Below are 18,037 nucleotides of genomic sequence, written 5' to 3'. Positions count from 1 at the left end.
GCATCTGTTAGACCCTATTCATAGAACAGTTACATCTGTAGCAAGCTTTTTGTAGACTTCACTGTATAAAAGGTTAGATAAATATCTTTATTAATCTCCAAAGGGAAATTGCAGTTTAAATTAAAAGCATTCTTTAATAAAATACTGACCATCACAAATGCCTTAAATTTATCACATCAAAGCTATACAAATTTAAGTTGTCACTTGGAAATGTACACTTTAAACCAGTTTTAAAGTTTGTATTCTCAACATACCAAATCTCATGATTTCAAAACTGTACAAATGTCCATTTCAAGATGATCATGCTGCTGAATTATACCCATTTCTGTATTTACTAAGCAGAACTCATTCATTTTGTCTTATTGATCTTGGAATGACAAAAACACTATAAAATACCTGAAGCCCTCATCATTTTGGTAAACAGACCAGCTAACATTTAAATACATGATACAAACTGCAAATTCAGGAACTTACTCCTTTTAAGCACCTGCTGTCATTCAGGCTTGAATGTCAATTATCCTTGAATATACAGGCATACATATTGTGAACACATTTATTACATGAACTCTGACTTGAGATAATTTTCCTACATAGGCGTATTCATTTGATCCAGACCTTATGTTTGATTAACTAATTTCATGTAATGTGTGCAGATCTTGTTCATGAGACTTTGTTTGGAACAATATGCATCACTAAAGTTGAGACAAAAGTTGGGCAGCTCCATCCACATTCACAGACTCCTGCAGTTTCTCCCTGGAGGTCTGAAAAAACATTTTTGACAAATTTTCAACCAGCTATAATGGTATTTACATGACTATAACTGCACTGTCTATAAGCCCAAGACGTTTAGTTCTGGAGGGCTGCAGAACCCAGAGGGCTAAAGATGACTTGCCTCATGTGTGCTGAATGGCAGGCTGCTAAAGTCTGTTGGGCTGCAGCCTTCCAGAAGTGGAGTCCTGATCAAATTATCAAATGTCACATGGAAAAAAAAAGAGGTGCAAAATACATGACAAACACATTACCAGTGTTTTTTCTGTAGATTCTTTGGCTGTAGATTTTGAGATACTTTTCATGTCCCTCTGCACCTCAGAGAACATCTGATTCAAGTTCTCCACTTTCTCTTTTTTCAGGGTGTTTATCTGGTCAAAAAGAGAGAGAGTGAGTGATATGTCAAATCTCATGCATCATGTATATAACAATTCAAGCTTTCGGGGAAATAATTACATGCAACTGAGTATATATAAAAGTACCAGCCACAGTACCAGAAGTTTGGACACACCTAATTCAATGGTTTTTATTTATTTTTTTATTCATAAAAAAAAAAAAACTTCATGTCTTAAAGTAATGATGGATGTCACTTCTCTTTACTTAGCTGAGCAGTTCTTGACATATGGATTACTACAGTTGTTGAATAGGGTTATTTACTGTATTTCTATTATTTACTTTTTTTTCTCAATATGTTTATTAGATTTTTTTTTCAAGAATATTATGTACAAATAAACAAGTAAAAGAACACATTATGCTTAAAAAAGAATAACAAGGGGCAGCACGGTGGTGTAGTGGTTAGCGCTGTCGCCTCACAGCAAGAAGGTCCGGGTTCGAGCCCCGTGGCCGGCGAGGGCCTTTCTGTGCAGAGTTTGCATGTTCTCCCTGTGTCCGCGTGGGTTTCCTCCGGGTGCTCCGGTTTCCCCCACAGTCCAAAGACATGCAGGTTAGGTTAACTGGCGACTCTAAATTGACCGTAGGTGTGAATGTGAGTGTGAATGGTTGTCTGTGTCTATGTGTCAGCCCTGTGATGACCTGGCGACTTGTCCAGGGTGTACCCCGCCTTTCGCCCATAGTCAGCTGGGATAGGCTCCAGCTTGCCTGCGACCCTGTAGAACAGGATAAAGTGGCTACAGATAATGAGATGAGAAGAATAACAAGAAAATTAAAGTGGAAAACACAAAAACACACACAAAGACAAAACAAACTGGGCGTACAAACCAAGACAATGACCTGTGCATAGCCAACATTGACACAGAAAAATAAATAAATAAAAAAAACGAAGAGGTGAGTAGCCGATCACATTGTTTCAAGGTCTCCATCAAATTCTACAAGACGATCCAAGAATGGCTGCCAAACCTTATAGAATTCTCTAAGATTGTTAGACAGATTGTACCTGATTTTCTCCATGTGCAATAGAGATGTGAGTTCAGATAGCCACGTCTTGAAAAAGGGCACTGCCTCTGACTTCCAGAGCATTAAAATGGGTCTTTTTGCAATTACCATTCCATACATAATGGTGTGCTGTACACGCATGCTTTGTGGCAACAGAAACATTGAGTATCCAAACAGTGCCACTTGTGGGTCAGGCTTGAAAAAACAATTGTACATTTCAGAGAACCATTGAAATACACTGCACCAAAAGTCATACAGTTTTGGACATGACCAGAAAAGGTGGGCTAAGGTACCATCTGCAGATTTACATCTCTGACACAAAGGGGAAAACAGTAGGATATATTTTATGCAGTTTAGTTTTAGAGTAGTGGAGTCTATGCATGACCTTAAATTGGATTAGGTGGTGTCTAGCATTAATAGAGCAATTTTGTATTCTGCTGAGACCTTCCCCCCAGACAATATCATCAATCTGGATATTCAACTCCTCTTCCCAAGCACTCTTCAAAGACTGGGTGGCACAGTCCACTTGTTCAGAGAATATTTTAACAAAGCTTGAAATCAGGTGTCTTGAATCTGGTGGGCCAAGCAAAAGATTATAAATCTTACTTTCCTCAGGGAGGGATTCAAAATTATGTAAGTTTTGGCGTACATAGTTCCTAACTTGCAGGTATCTAAAGAAATGTGTTGCTGGGAGGGAAAACTTATCTTGCAGTTGAGTAAATGAGGCAAAATGTTTATTAAAGGATATGGGACATGGATTTTTACCTGGGCATAATTATGTATAAAGGACATAAGAAATGCCATCTAAATCACTGCAGGGCGTCAAAAATGTGAAAATCACCACATTATTCAAGTTTTTTTATACATCAGCATAAAACAAGGATTCGTTAATGAGCTAGGTGGTCACGTGACCCGTGACGCAACAAAAACTTTCCAAGGAGCCAGCGCTTGGGAATCTAATGTAAACAGGTTACCGAAATGGACACCATCGACAGTGATATTCCCGATGTTTCACAGAGATGTGAAGTTAGACCCTATCAATTCGAACCGATAGCTGGTAATTCACATGAAGATCGATCTTGTCTTTATTCTGACGGGTCAGATGACTCAGAGTGAGAGTTCATTCAATCCCCATGAAACTGAAAGCGGTCGGCTCGATAACACTTCCTCGTAAGTTAAAAACAATTCTGCTCAAAGGCTAATGATCTGTTGAAAGAAGTATTATTTTTGTATCATACATTGAAAGTTCATCATAGATCTAGCTAAAGTCCGTTGCAAGCTAGTTTTTTTTTTGCTGATATTTTTCGAGATTGATTGAGATACAATGCTTCCAGAGTCCGAGATGAAAACATTCAAAATGGCGAAACGAGTCAGAATTATGATAATCAATAACTGATACACCCAAAATTATAATACTAATCCTTACCTCGGCTTTCAGTCACTTAGCGCAGAGGTCAACGGGGGGGGGGTGTCACGAAATCGCACCGGATCACTCATATCAACAAAAATATTCCTGCCCTGTCCCCTGGCCTCCGTGCAGGGATGCAAACAGCGCGCCTTTCGGCGGATGCCGCCTTTTTCACGGCTGAATCGCGCAGATCCGATTTAAAAAAAAAAAAAAAAAAATAGCGATATTAATTCATGAAACATGAAGTATAAGGATGAGAAAAAAACAGTTTAAATCGGGAAACTGGGCACATTTGTGCAGCCTGGCGCAAATGTGCGCAGCTTCCCGATTTAAACTGTTTTTTTTTTCCTCATCCTTATACTTCCTGTTTCATGAATTAATATCGCTCAGTACCTGAGTATTAATGTTGAAAGAATCCTCAGTGAAATGGTCCGAACACAGTTTGTGGGAAACAGTAGGTGCAAAGTTTTTTCAACAGGTGTTCTGTAAAGTTATCCTACCTCTTGGATTTGTCCTACCAAGCCTACTGCGCATGCGCGAAGCCTACTGTGCATGCGCAGGTGAGCCCACACTTTCCTCAGCTTCGGGTCCTTGGGGAATGCAAAAATCTTACTCCAGCGCATTTCCCATTGGAATTATTGCAACCATAAGCAGCACAATACACCATGATTTCCAATGTATGATGTCCAATGTACTTTAAAGACTATAAAAACAATTTTCTTGTCATCCACTTCTCCATTCATCTACCTGCTTGTGCTGTGCCCGAAAGTTTTTGTTACGCATGATCACGTGACAGCGGCTCTTCCGGTTGCAAAAAACGCATATCGGAAGTCGAGCAGAAATGCCATATAATCATCACGAATATAACGATTTTGCTGAATTTAATAGATGATTTTGTATTTGTTGATGCAATTAATTCATATTTTTAATGGAAAGAAACTGATATAGCGTGCTTTTATGTTTCATGTCCCATATCCTTTAATGTACAAATCTTTTAGAACGACTATACCTTTTAAATATGTATAAAAGGTTGCATCAGACAGTGAAGGTGGAAATGCATGATTATGACACACAGGGGCATAGACAGAGGTACCAGATAGTTTGCAACACTTCTTAATTTGCTGCCATATTCTCAAACAGTTACGAATTATTTGGTTATTCACTTTTGAATTGGGAGGACCAGGTGTTGAGAAAAGAAGAGCTGGGAGTGAAGTATCTTTAACATCAGTCTTTTCAATGGCAACCCAGGGTGGAGTTTCTGTTGAAACACCAGGATTATAACCCTCACCCCAGTAAGCAAGAGCTCTAAGGTTCGCTGCCCAGTAATAATGCTGAAAGCATGGCAGTCCAAATCCACCCTTTTCTCTTGGTTTTTGTAGATGCTTTTTTGATATCCTATGGGCTTTAAAACCCCATATAAATGGCATGATTATTGAGTCCAACAACTTGAAGAAAGACTTGGTTAAGAAAATTGGAAGATTTTGAAAGAGATAAAGAAATCTTGCCAGAGAAACCATCTTTATAGCATTTATACGGCCCACCATTGAAAGGGGGAGTGTGCGCCACTTTCCAATATCTCCTTTTAGTTTTTCCACCTTTTCATAAAAATTCAATTTAAAAATTAATTTGGGGTCTTTTGGAAGGGTTACTCCAAGGTACTTCAACTTGTCTGTCACTTTAAATGGGAGTTTATGCAGGAACTCTGGTTTATGATATTTCCCAAGAGGCATAAATTCACTTTTTTGCCAGTTGATTGTGTACCCAGAAACGTCCCCAAATGACTTAATGAGATCTAACAGAATAGGAATGGATAATTCAGGCTGTGACATAAAGATAGCCACATAATCAGCGTATAAAGACAGATGGTGGTCCACACCTCCTAAACGAATGGGGTTGAGAGTATCATGCTGTCTAATACGAATAGCAATACATATTGCAAAAAGGAGTGGGCTAAGGGGACATCCCTGGCGTGTCCCACGCTGTAGTCGAAATGACGTAGACCTATCTTGATTTGTAAGAATGGAAGAGGACGGATTGGCATACAAGATTTGAATCCAGGAGATAAACGGTGACCAAATCCAAATTCTTCCAACACCCTAAACATATATGGCATTTCTATTTGGTCAAACGCCTTCTTGGCATCTAGGCACAGAACTGCCACCTCCTGATTGTTCTTCTAGTTATGGTATATTATATTAATTAATCTTCGGACATTAAAAAACGAAAACCTGCCAGGAATAAAACCTGTTTGGTCTTTATGAACAATGGAGGTAATATGTTTATTTAACCTATTTGCCATCAGTTTTGTGAAAAATTTTAAATCAGAGTTCAGTAATGCTATTGGGCGGTAAGATGAGGGTTCAGTCTCGTCTCTCCCCTCCTTTGGAATAAGTGAGATGTTATATGAAGCTAAGGAGTTAGGGAACTTTTGACTTTCAAATGAATGCTCAAACATCCTAAGCAAGAGTGGAGCTAATTGTTTGTGGAATGTCTTGTACCACTCCATGCCAAAACCATCCGGCCTAGAACTTTTCCCATTGGGGAAAGATTTTATTGCCTCTAGGATTTCTTCAGCTGTAATATCAGCATTAAGCGCTTCACATGCCTCATCACTTAATTTGGGGAGGTTCAAGTTCTCCAGCCATGTAGAAGTGTCACCTGTAGCTTTGGATGTGTATAGTTGTTCATAATATTCCCTGAAGCGCTTGTTTATATCCATAGGGTTAGTAATAAGATCTCCTGATTTTATCTTATGTATGGCTCTGCTAGCCTGCAACCCCCTCAACTGTTGCGCCAGAAGTTTCTGGGGTTTGTCTCCCAGTTCAAACTGTTTGTTTCAATTTAAATAGTTGGTTCTGTACCTGGGCAGATGTCATTATATTCATATTTAAGTTTAATTATGTTCTGTAATGTGACTGAGTTAGGAGATGATTTATAAATAGTGTCTAGCTGTGTTAAATCTTTTTCAATTTCTACAAGACGGCGTTTCTTTTCTTTTCTCATGGAATTTCCAAAAGCAATAATGTGCCCTCTAATCACAGCCTTGAAAGCTTCCCATAAGTTCGAGTCAGTAACCTCATGGTTATCATTTGTTTCCAAAAATTCAGATATTTTAGAAGAGATAAACTGAGAAAAAGAGGAGTCAGAGAGAAGTGGAAGGATGGAAGCACCAACTATTATACTGTCGTTTCATATGGTTGAGGTCAAGTACCAATGATGTTGGGGAGTGATCTGAAATTAGAATATTGTGATATGTGGTGATTACATTTGATATCAGGTTTGAGTCAAGCAAGAAATAGTCGATTCTAGAGAAGGATTTGTGATGCTGTGAGAAAAAAAGAATAATCCCTACATGTAGGGTGCTGGAGCCTCCATATGTCAACTAGATGAGTAGATAACATTAAATTATTTAAAGTTGCAGAGGCAGCAGAAGGTAACTGAGTCGGTTGAGAAGATCTGTCCAGGTAATTGTCAATCACACAATTGAAGTCACCCCCTACAATCACATTTGTGTCTGAAAGATTAGGCAGTAAATTAAAGACCTTGCTGAAAAAAATTGGGTCATCAAAGTTGGGGCCATATATATTTAAAAGTGTAACATGGTATGAGTAAATGTGTCCCGTCACCAATAGAAATCTACCATTAGGGTCACAAATAGTGGAGACATGCCTAAACGGAATATTTTTGCTAATTAGGATAGCCACTCCACGAGCTTTACTAGAAAATGTAGACTGAAAAATTTGATTGACCCATCTGCACTTGAGCAACTTTGCTCTAGTTGGCTTTATATGAGTTTCCTGCAGAAACAATGTCTGCAGCTAAGGACTTCAAACGAGAGAATACTTTTGCCCTTTTAATGGCATGCCCCAATCCACGGACATTCCAACTAGTAAAAGTAATCCCAGTGCCACCACCTCTTAAAGAAGAGCTATACACGTCTAAGCGCAGTAAAATGTACAAATGACGCCCTTAAACATTGAACACAACATAAAAAAGAACCAAGTAAAAAACACAAAAATATACCCCCCTCCCCCCGCTCCACTTTCCCAAACAAAGTGAAAGCACGTTCCCCTCAAACAAGCATCGAGGCTGCCGGACCATAGCAAAGAAAAGTTTAGCTAAAGTAAAGAGCCCTAAGCCCTCTCTCCAAAAAGGAATGATTTAAATAGCGATCATTTGGGAAAAAGAAGAAAAAAAAAAGTATCCCGACCTGTAATTGTAATAAGTTACATACCAGACAATGTATCAATTCAAAACGTGCACTGGACTTGTACTCAAGTCAATGTCTTTGCAAACTGCTCGGCTTCTTGCGGTGTGGAAAAAACTTGCTCTGACTTTCCCACGGTAACCCTGAGCCGGGCTGGATAAAGGAAACCGACCCTGGCACCAGCTTCCTTCAGCCTGTCACGAACTCCTTCAAAAGCCTGACGTTGTTTGATCACCTCCGCAGGAAAATCGGGGAAAATATGAATCGCCCTCTTGTTGAATTTCAAAGGAAACCGTTGGCGAGATAGCTGTAGTATTTTCTCCTTGACTTGGAAATGGTGGATCCTGGCTATCATGACGCGCGGTCTTGCCTCGTCGCCCTCCTCATCAGATCTACTCCCCAGGCGATGCGCTTGATCCACCACAACCAGCTTTGAAAAATTACTGGAACCTAACAGTTCAGGGATAAATTTCTCCAAAAACTCCACAGGGCGCCTTCCCTCGATCTTTTCAGTTAGGCCAACAATTTTAATATTTTGACATCTAGAGCGAGCTTCCAGATCAATTACTTTTGCGTGCAGTGCACGGTTTTCCTTCAGCAGTTCCATGCAAGTTTGTTCGACTTTTAAGAGGCGGGCGTCGTGGCTGGAATGAGCCTCCTCGACTGTGGTCACTCGGTGACCAAGACTCACCAGAGATGCTTGAGTGGATGCCAAGGTTGCCTCTAATGCGTCGAATCTGTCAGTCATCGTTTTGTTCATGCTCTCTATTGCCAAAAGAATGCTGCTCGACTCTGTATCGGTGTCTCTGGAATCCGCGAGGTCCACGGTGCCTGCTGTTGTTGGTGTTAGCATCGCTGGCGAAGAATGGGTTGCCATCTCATCTTTATCCTGCTTTCCACGTTTTGCCTTCGATTTTCTCATCCTCCTACTCTTAATAGGCGATTAAATCAACAAAAGGTCAGGTAAACTGTTAAATTCTAGACTAAATATCGAATTATATTACAATATGGAGAGGAGCTCAGCAAAAACGTGGCTACTCCATCTGGTGCTCACTAGCGCCCCCCTATTATTTACTATTTAATCTCAAACGCATTAAGAAGGCAAGAAATTAATGCATTAATTACCTTTTGACGAGGCATACCCATTAATTGAAACATTCCAGGTGACTACCTCATGAAGCTGGTTAAGATAATACCAGTAGTGTGCAAAGCATCATCAAAGTAAGTGGTGGCTACTTTGAAGAACCTAAAACATGCTTATTATTTTTGCAACCATAGGCTTTGCCCTCCACCAATTTTCAATGTTTTGTACATCTGGCTACATCGCAGTGTCAGGAGCAGCAAGCCAGTCAAGATACAGGAAACCCATCAACGATTCTACATCATGCTGACCTTTGACACCACCCACAAAATGGCAACATGGCTGCACCCTGAAGTGGAACTTAAGTGAGCAGGAATCCAAAAGAATTTTAAAGCACTGCTTTATGTGACACAGTGTAACAGTACATGGGAGTCAAAATGCATTTGTGCAAAATGTGTACTGTTTCTAGCCTGTGCTTTTCAGGTACACTTTAAATGGCTTCAAATCAAAATAACCACAAAAAACATTTCTTTGTGATTTTTTTAATGTTAATACCTAACTCTAACCCACACAAGCATGTGCAAAGAAGTTTCTAGTGTTACTTAAGTGCAAACTCCCCAAGTAGTCTTTTCTATACACTCACCAGCCACTTTAATAGGAACTTGTCCTTGATTCTAATGGCCCTTTTCCACTACCCTTTTTCAGCTCACTTCAGCCCGACACGGCTCACGTTTCGACTACCTCAGAGCAGCACAACTCAGCTCGCTTCAGCCCTACTCAGCACCCAAAACTCGCACGGTTTTGGAGTGGGGCTGAAGCGAGCCAAACCGAGCCGAGTGGGGCTAGGGGCGTGAGGAGACACTCCCCTGTGCAGTGATTGGTGAGGAGGAGTGTCTCCTCACATGCCCACACATGCCCCGCGAGCACGCTGGGATCTGTAAACACCGTAAACCCGGAAGAAGAAGAATTACGAATTACGAGAATTTCTGAAGCCTTATGCGCCTCGCCTCATCTATATGCTCTTGCCAGTATCTGTTGCCATTGTCGGTGACAACAAGCCACAGCACCAAGACCAGCAACAGTAACGACTCCATGTCCTCCATGTTTATTGTTTACTATCCGGGTCGTGAGACTACCGCTTAAAAGGTCACTGATGTCACTGTTTGCGCCGCCTAACGACATCACGTGACGTCCACCCACTTTCGCTAACTCCACCCAATGTGTCCACCCACTTCCAGCCAGCACGGTTCAGCGTGGTTGTAGTCGAAATGCAACCCCAACAGCCCCACTCAGCTCGACTCAGCCCAACTCAGCACCGCATGGCTCAGCCCAACTCAGCCGCGTTGGTAGTGGAAAAGCGGCATAAGATTTCTGTTCTTGGCTGGCAGCAGTGGAACCCAATGTGGTCTTCTGCTGTTACTTGCTGAGATGCAACAGAAAGAGACTTTACACCATGGTTGTAAAGAGTTGCTATATTCTTCCTGGCAGCTCAAACCAATCTAGCCATTTTCCTCTGACATCTCTTATCAACAAGGCGTTTACAACCACAGAACTGTTGCTCAGTTAGTGTTTTTTTTTTTTTTTCACCATTCTGTGTAAAAACTAGTGCAGGGATGGGGAACCTTTTTCCTATCAAGGGCCATTTTGAGTTTTATAACATCCTGTGGGGGGCCAAGCTAAATTTAACCCATAACCTCTGCTGAAAATTTGAAGATGCAGCCCATTTTAGCTTTCTTTCATGCTATTCAAATAAAGCAACTTTATTGGTGTAACTTTGTTTTATCCCTTTTTAATCTTCCCATTTTCTTTTTAAATTTTATCCACCTCATTGTTTTAATGCTCTGTTTATAGTCTTGTGTTCTTATTGATTTTATATGTACTGATGTAAAGCACTTTAAGCATTTTATGTAATGAAGATGCTACAATATTTTTTACCAATTTTTATTATTATATCTGGCTGACCTAATGTGAAGGCTGGAACTGCTTCTCTTTGACGAGGCATCTGATGTCAGATGGTGCAGATGACGATGCTGGTTTTCCAGGTTTGTGTCAGTCAGTCTTGAGCGGAACCGATTCTTTGTAAGGGTCAGTTTTGAGAAGAACTGCTCACAGCAGTAGCTTGTCCCAAACAGTGATGCAAACTTCAGTGCATGTCTCCTCAGAGTGGAAAAATCCTCAGGACGCACATACAGTTTATAGAACTCAAGCAGAGGAAGGTTGTTGTACCTAGCTTTGAGCTCATTGTTGCTTTGCAGCTCAATGATTTTGTGCTGTAGGTTGTCAGGCACATCAGCTGGTTCCACATTGAATGGTGTTGCAAATACAGTATGTTCAGGTCCTTCTCGTAACTTCTCATCAGCTGGAACCTCTCTCCAAAAGGCCTGGAGTAGTTTTGCACACTCCTCAGCATATTCAGATGTCACAGCAGGCTTTTGTTCTTGCAAAATAGGAAAGTGCACAGTGTTTCCCCTTTCCAGTTGCACTTGCCACAGCTTCAAATGATTTCACATTTGAAAACAGTGAGCTGAAAAGCTGGTTGGGACCTTGGAGCTTAACATTCAGTTCTGAGAGGTACTTGGTAATGTCCACCATGAAGGCCAAATCACAGCCACTTGCTATCACTGAGTTCAGTGACTGGTTTGCCCTTCATCTCCATGAACTGCTTTACTTCTTCCCTCAAGTTGTAGAAGCGTGCAAGCATATCTGCATGACTCAGCCACCGCACCTCACAATGGTAAACCAGGTCTTCATACTCTGAGCTTGAGTCACTCAGTAGCTCTTTAAACTGGAGGCTGTTAAGTCCTCTGCTTTTAATGAAGTTGATGGTGGAAACAACAGTAGTCATCGCATTATTGAGCTTCAGGGAATGTGCACACAGGCTCTCTTGGTGTATGATACAGTGGCACGCAACCAACTCATTTGGATCCAGACTGAGACGACTCATTTCTTTTTTAACCAATGCAGTCAATCCTTTCTGTGCACCAACCATGGCTGGGGCTCCGTCTGTAGCCAGTCCACTTAGCTTGTCAAACTGCAGGTTGAATTTGTTCATAGCCAAAACAACTTGCTCAAACAAATCCTCACCTTTGGTAGTGCCATGCATGGCTTGCAAAGGCAGCATTTCCTTCCACATATCAAACTCAGCTGTAATCCCACACACAAAAATGGTGAGTTGGGTGGTATTTGTGATGTCCGTTGTCTTGTCGCAGGCTAACGAGAAAAACTGAAAATCCCTCGCGGTATCCTTCAGTGTTTTCTCAATGTCTTGCGCCATGTCAGTAATCCGATCAGAGACGGTTCTTCAAGACAAACTGACACTATGGAAAAGTTTCACTTTGTCCGGTGTGAGCAGTTCTGCGGCAGCAACAAGGCACTCCTTCACAAACTCCCCTTCTGAATGTGGTTTCAGTTTCTTAGCGATTAGCTCACTTACCACAAAACTAACCTGTGTAACATTTTCTTAGTTACCTTGAGGGCTTGTGAATGTTGCTTTTTGGGCATCCAAACTCTGCCGAAGAGCATCAATTTTATCCACATGCAGTTGTCCTTTCAGCTCATCCAGCTTGGCGTGTTTGGTGCTGTACTGACGCTCCAAATTAGCCTTTTTCATCACTGCAAGTGCTTCCCCACAAACTAAGCAAACTGGCTTGCCTTTTACTTCTACGAAAAAATAATCGTTTGTCCATTTTTCCTGAAAAGCGCGACATTCCGCATCTACCTTTCTCTTCTTCATACTCGTCATGGTGCGTTTTGGTGAAATCATTAAACAGTCTGTCTATGCCCACTAAATGATGTGACGTGACCACGCATGATCACGATCTGCTCGTGTGGGGTTCAGGACCCTGACCTTGGCCCGGAAAGACAACCACTCGCCTATTTTATTAATTGCAGTCTCATTTTTTCTGATATACAGGTGCTGGTCATATAATTAGAATATCATGAAAAAGTTTTTATTTCAGTAATTCCATTCAAAAAGTGAAACTTGTATATTATATTTCATTCATTACACACAGACTGAGATGTTTCAAGTGTTTATTTCTTTTAATTTTGATGATTATAACTGACAACTAATGAAAACCCCAAATTCAGTGTCTCAGAAAATTAGAATATTGTGAAAAGGTATTGAAGACACCTGGTGCCACACTATAATCAGCTAATTAACTCAAAACACCTGCAAAGGCCTTTAAATGGTCTCTCAGTCTAGTTCTGTAGGCTACACAATCATGGGGAAGACTGCTGACTTGACAGTTGTCCAAAAGACGACCATCGACACCTTGCACAAGGAAGGCAAGACACAAAAGGTCATTGCTAAAGAGGCTGGCTGTTCACAGAGCTCTGTGTCCAAGCACATTAATAGAGAAGTGAAGGGAAGGAAAAGATGTGGTAGAAAAAGTGTGCAAGCAATAGGGATAACCGCACCCTGGAGAGGATTGTGAAACAAAACCCATTAAAAAATGTGGGGGAGATTCACAAAGAGTGGATTGCAGCTGGAGTCAGTGCTTCAAGAACCACCACGCACAGACGTATGCAAGACATGGGTTTCAGCTGTCGGATTCCTTGTGTCAAGCCACTCTTGAACAAGAGACCGCATCAGAAGCGTCTCGCCTGGGCTAAAGACAAAAAGGACTGGACTGCTGCTGAGTGGTCCAAAGTTATGTTCTCTGATGAAAGCAAATTTTGCATTTCCTTTGGAAATCAAGGTCCCAGAGTCTGGAGGAAGAGAGGAGAGGCACAGAATCCACGTTGCTTGAGGTCCAGTGTAAAGTTTCCACAGTCAGTGATGGTTTGGGGTGCCATGTCATCTGCTGGCGTTGGTCCACTGTGTTATCTGAGGTCCAAGGTCAACGCAGCCGTCTACCAGGAAGTTTTAGAGCACTTCATGCTTCCTGCTGCTGACCAACTTTATGGAGATGCAGATTTCATTTTCCAACAGGACTTGGCACCTGCACACAGGTGCACACTTGGCACATGGTTTAAGGACCATGGTATCCCTGTTCTTAATTGGCCAGCAAATTCACCTGACCTTAACCCCATAGAAAATCTATGGGGTATTGTGAAGATGCGATACGCCAGACCCAACAATGCAGAAGAGCTGAAGGCCACTATCAGAGCAACCTGGGCTCTCATAACACCTGAGCAGTGCCACAGACTGATCAACTCCATGCCACACCGCATTGCTGCAGTAATTCAGGCAAAAGGAGCCCCAACTAAGTATCGAGTGCTGTACATGCTCATACTTTTCATGTTCATACTTTTCAGTTGGCCAACATTTCTAAAAATCCTTTTTTTTGTATTGGTCTTAAGTAATATTCTAATTTGAGATACTGAATTTGGGATTTTCATTAGTTGTCAGAATCATCAAAATTAAAAACAAATAAACATTTGAAATATCAGTATATGTGTAATGAATGAATATAATATACAAGTTTCACTTTTTGAATGGAATTACTGAAATAAATCAACTTTTTCATGATATTCTAATTATATAACCAGCACCTGTATATCAGTTCAGCTGGCTCTTTTCGTCTCGAAAGACGGTCAACAGCTTCTTCCATGTCTCGCAGCTTCAGTCAGTCAGTCACTGGTACTCTGTGCAGTCCTGGCTGGGCAGCGCCTCTCATGACTAATGAGTCTGATGTTAGCACGACAGGCTCTCCTGCAGAATGCACAGCAAAACATTTGACCGTCATTGTTCTCCTCTGTTCTTTTCTTCCTCCTATGTCTTGCTTCGGGCAACCCTATACAGTCCCATACCAGTGTGTACTGCTGATCTCCATCTACTTCTGTCCATTGCTATATTTTCCCAGCTCTCTTTGCATATGGAGACGTCTTGAAGGGTAGCTTTGCATACGTCTTTGTACCTCAGCTTGGGCCTTTCTTTGGGTCGACTCCCAATAGAGAGTTCACCGTACAGTACTCTCTTTGGAAGCCTGGTGTCCTCCATCCTGCTCACATGGCCTAGCCAACGTAGCCTGTTTCGCCGCAGGATCTCGAACAACGACAGTATGCCTGCTTGCTGGAGTACTTCATTTGTGATTTTGTCCTGCCATTTTATGTTTAAAATCTTGTGCAAGCAACGTAGGTGGAAACTGTTTAGTCTTTTTTCTTGCCGTGAATAAACTGTCCATGTTTCACTGCCATATAGTGGAGTTGACAGTACACATGTGTTGTAGATCAGTACCTTTGTCTTTCCTGTCAGCTTCTGGTTCTCCCAAGCTCTCTTGCTTAGTTTCCCATAGGAAGCAGCAGCTCTACCAATCCTCACATTTATTTCTTCATCCAGAGAATTGGTACTGATCCCAGGTAGGTAAACTTCTCAACTGTTCGGAGAGGATTTCCATGCAGTGTGATTGAAGGGAGGACTGCAGTGCCTTGCCCCATTACCTCCGTCTTCTTGACACTGATGGTAATGCAGATCACAGATATTTTTATATATAAATTTTTTTTGTGTGTGAGAGTAATTCTGAAATTATCTTGCGGGCAGGATCAAACGGTCTTGCGGGCTGTATACGGCTCAGAGGTCAGTCGTTCCCTACCCCTGCTCTAGAGACTGTTGTGTGTGTGAAAACCCCAGGAGATCAGCAGTTTCTGAAATACTCAAACCAGTCCATCTAGCACCAATGCCCATGCCACACTTTTTGAGATCACTTTTTCCCCCCATTCTTATGTATTCAATTGTAAAGTTATCAATTGGTTAAAATCATACTTAAAAGATAGAAGCTTCTTTGTTACCATGGGAAATTGTACCTCAACATCAATGTCCTTGACCTGTGGTGTCCCCCAGGGGTCGATCCTTGGACCATTAATATTCAACCTTTATATGCTCCCACTTGGACAAATGATCAAGAACAACTCAATTTTGTATCACTGCTATGCAGATGACACCCAAATTTATTTTGCTCTATCACCTAATGATTATGCCCCCCTTGAATGTCTCTACCAGTGTAGCGACCAAATCAACAACTGGATGTCACAAAATTTTCTTCAGATGAACATAGATAAAACAGAAGTAATTATATTTGGGAAAAAAGATGAAAGACTCAGGATTACCACTATTCTTGACACAAAGGGGATTAAAACAAAAGATATAGTTAAAAATCTTGGTGTTTTCATTGACAGCGAGCTAAACTTTGACAGTCACATGAAAGCAATCACTAAATCGGCATTTTATCACCTAAAAAACATTTCCAAACTAAGAGGACTTGGGTCAAAAAATGATCTGGAAAAACTTATACATGCCTTCATCTCAAGTAGGGTTGACTACTGCAATGGCCTTTTCACAGGCCTGCCAAAAAAGACCATCAAACGACTTCAGGTGATTCAAAATGCAGCAGCTAGGGTTCTCACATGAACAAAAAGAACAGAGCACATTACTCCAATTCTAAGGTCCCTTCACTGGCTTCCAGTAAGCTACAGAATTGACTTTAAAGCATTGCTGCTGGTGTACAAATCTCTAAATGGTACAGGGCCCAATTACCTCTCTGATATGTTGCAGCGGCCTAACCCAATCAGATCTACCAGATAGCAGCAGAAAAATTTACTGGTAAAACCTGTTGTTAAAACAAAGTGTGGTGAAGCAGCTTTTAGCTACTATGCAGTACAGCTATGGAACCAACTCCCAGAGGACATCAAAAATGCTCCTGCTGTTGCCAGCTTCAAATCTAGACTAAAGACCAAGCTGTTTTCAGATGCTTTCTGCTAACTGATAAATATCACCATCTTTACATGTTTTAAACTTTACTTAACTTTTACAGTCTTTGCATGTTTTAAAATTTACTTAACTTTTATTCCATTTTATTCTGCTGTTTTTTTTACTGAACTTTTACTTCATTTTATTTTATTTCTACTATTGTTTAATTCTTATATTTTTCTCTTCCCTCTTTATTTTATGTAATTTTATTTTCTATTGTTTACTGTTTTGCCTTTACCTCTGTAAAGCACATTGAACTGCCACTGTGTATGAAATGCGCTATATAAATAAACTTGCCTTGCCCATTCTGATGTTTGAAGTGAACAGTAACTGAAGCTCTTGATTTGTATCTGCATGATTTCATGCACTGTACTGCTGTCAAGGGATCATCTGATTAGATAACTGCATAAAACAACAGGTGTGTGGATGTTCATAATAAAGTGGCTGGGGAGTGTACTGCTTTCTTTACTGACAAACATTTTTCTCTAACATTTCATTTTAGATGTCTGAAAATCAAAAAAATAAAGCTTGTATTAGTTTAATTCTCTATGCCTTACTTTCTTTACTGTATTTACTGCTTTGATACGGTTTTATAATCTCGTCTGATAAATAATTTTAGACTTGTATAGCTAAAAACAGTTCTTGTTTGTAGACTCAGAGAATAGTGCTTACATGCTTTAATGAAGTCTTCACCGGCTTAGTTTTGGACTTGGGCTTGGACTGCCTGTTAGCCACTTGGAACACATTCTGCTGTTTTTTACCCTTCTGTTTATTTTTCGCCATGCTTTCCTGAAAAAGTGCTGTTAGCAAACAGAAATAGTGAAATGAGTCAGACAATAAACATAAAGAGACTATAGTGAAACAGTGTAGCCACATAGGATCTGTTTACACGTGGAAATAAAGAGAAGAAAGGTGTGAGCAATCTTGACACTTACAGTAAATATTCTTCTTCTACCGTCTCAGCACATGTGTTCAGAGTGACATAACCGCAGCATTTTCTTCTTCTTGTACTCAGTGTGGTCTGGTGACGCAGAGCAAGGAGCTTTACTGCCACCTGCTGCTAGACTCTCAGTTGTACACCAGTGAACCGAAAACGCTTTTAAAAAAAAACTAACTTTTCATCAACTTTGTAGAAAAAATGTGGTTTGGAAAAAGATCCTGACTGACCATGATCAGAGATCACTTAAATGCTTGGTGAAATCAAATCATTTAAAAAAAAGTCGACAGTAGAACTCACGGCTATATTTAATAGTCAAGTTTATTTGTATAGCGCTTTTAACAATAAACATTGTCGCAAAGCAGCTTTACAGAATTTGAACGACTTATGAGCTAATTTTGTCCCTAATCTATCCCCAATGAGCAAGCCTATGGCGATGGTGGCAAGGAAAAACTCCCTCAGACGACATGAGGAAGAAACCTCGAGAGGAACCAGACTCAAAAGGGAACCCATCCTCATTTGGGCAACAACAGACAGCATGACTATAACATTAA

General features: G+C 40.8%; 1 protein-coding gene across 1 annotated transcript; it reads right to left on the bottom strand.

Moving 5' to 3' along the window:
• Positions 1-114: 114 nt before the first annotated feature.
• rbis (ribosomal biogenesis factor) lies at positions 115-17,567 on the bottom strand. Its single transcript, XM_060920443.1, has 4 exons — positions 17,482-17,567; positions 17,219-17,346; positions 1,023-1,139; positions 115-761 (listed from the first exon to the last, which is right to left on the bottom strand). The coding sequence occupies exons 2-4, from the start codon at positions 17,327-17,329 to the stop codon at positions 693-695; spliced, it is 297 nt and encodes a 98-aa protein (XP_060776426.1). The 5' UTR covers positions 17,330-17,346; positions 17,482-17,567; the 3' UTR covers positions 115-692.
• Between the last annotated feature and the right edge of the window lie 470 nt (positions 17,568-18,037).

This window comes from Neoarius graeffei, chromosome 5 (genome assembly GCF_027579695.1).
Source record: "Neoarius graeffei isolate fNeoGra1 chromosome 5, fNeoGra1.pri, whole genome shotgun sequence".
NCBI classification, from domain to species: Eukaryota; Metazoa; Chordata; class Actinopteri; order Siluriformes; family Ariidae; genus Neoarius; species Neoarius graeffei.
The sequence above is the reverse complement of the archived record's forward strand: the minus strand, read 5'-3'. Positions and strand labels throughout refer to the sequence as shown.

Coding starts and splice junctions, on each gene's coding strand:
- rbis (XM_060920443.1), bottom strand. CDS start 17,329: ATGGCGAAAAATAAACAGAAGGGTAAAAAACAGCAGAATGTGTTCCAA. Junction 1,140..17,218: donor TGAAGACTTCATTAAAGCAT/GTAAGCACTATT, acceptor CTTTTTGACCAG/ATAAACACCCTGAAAAAAGA. Junction 762..1,022: donor AATCTACAGAAAAAACACTG/GTAATGTGTTTG, acceptor ATGTTTTTTCAG/ACCTCCAGGGAGAAACTGCA.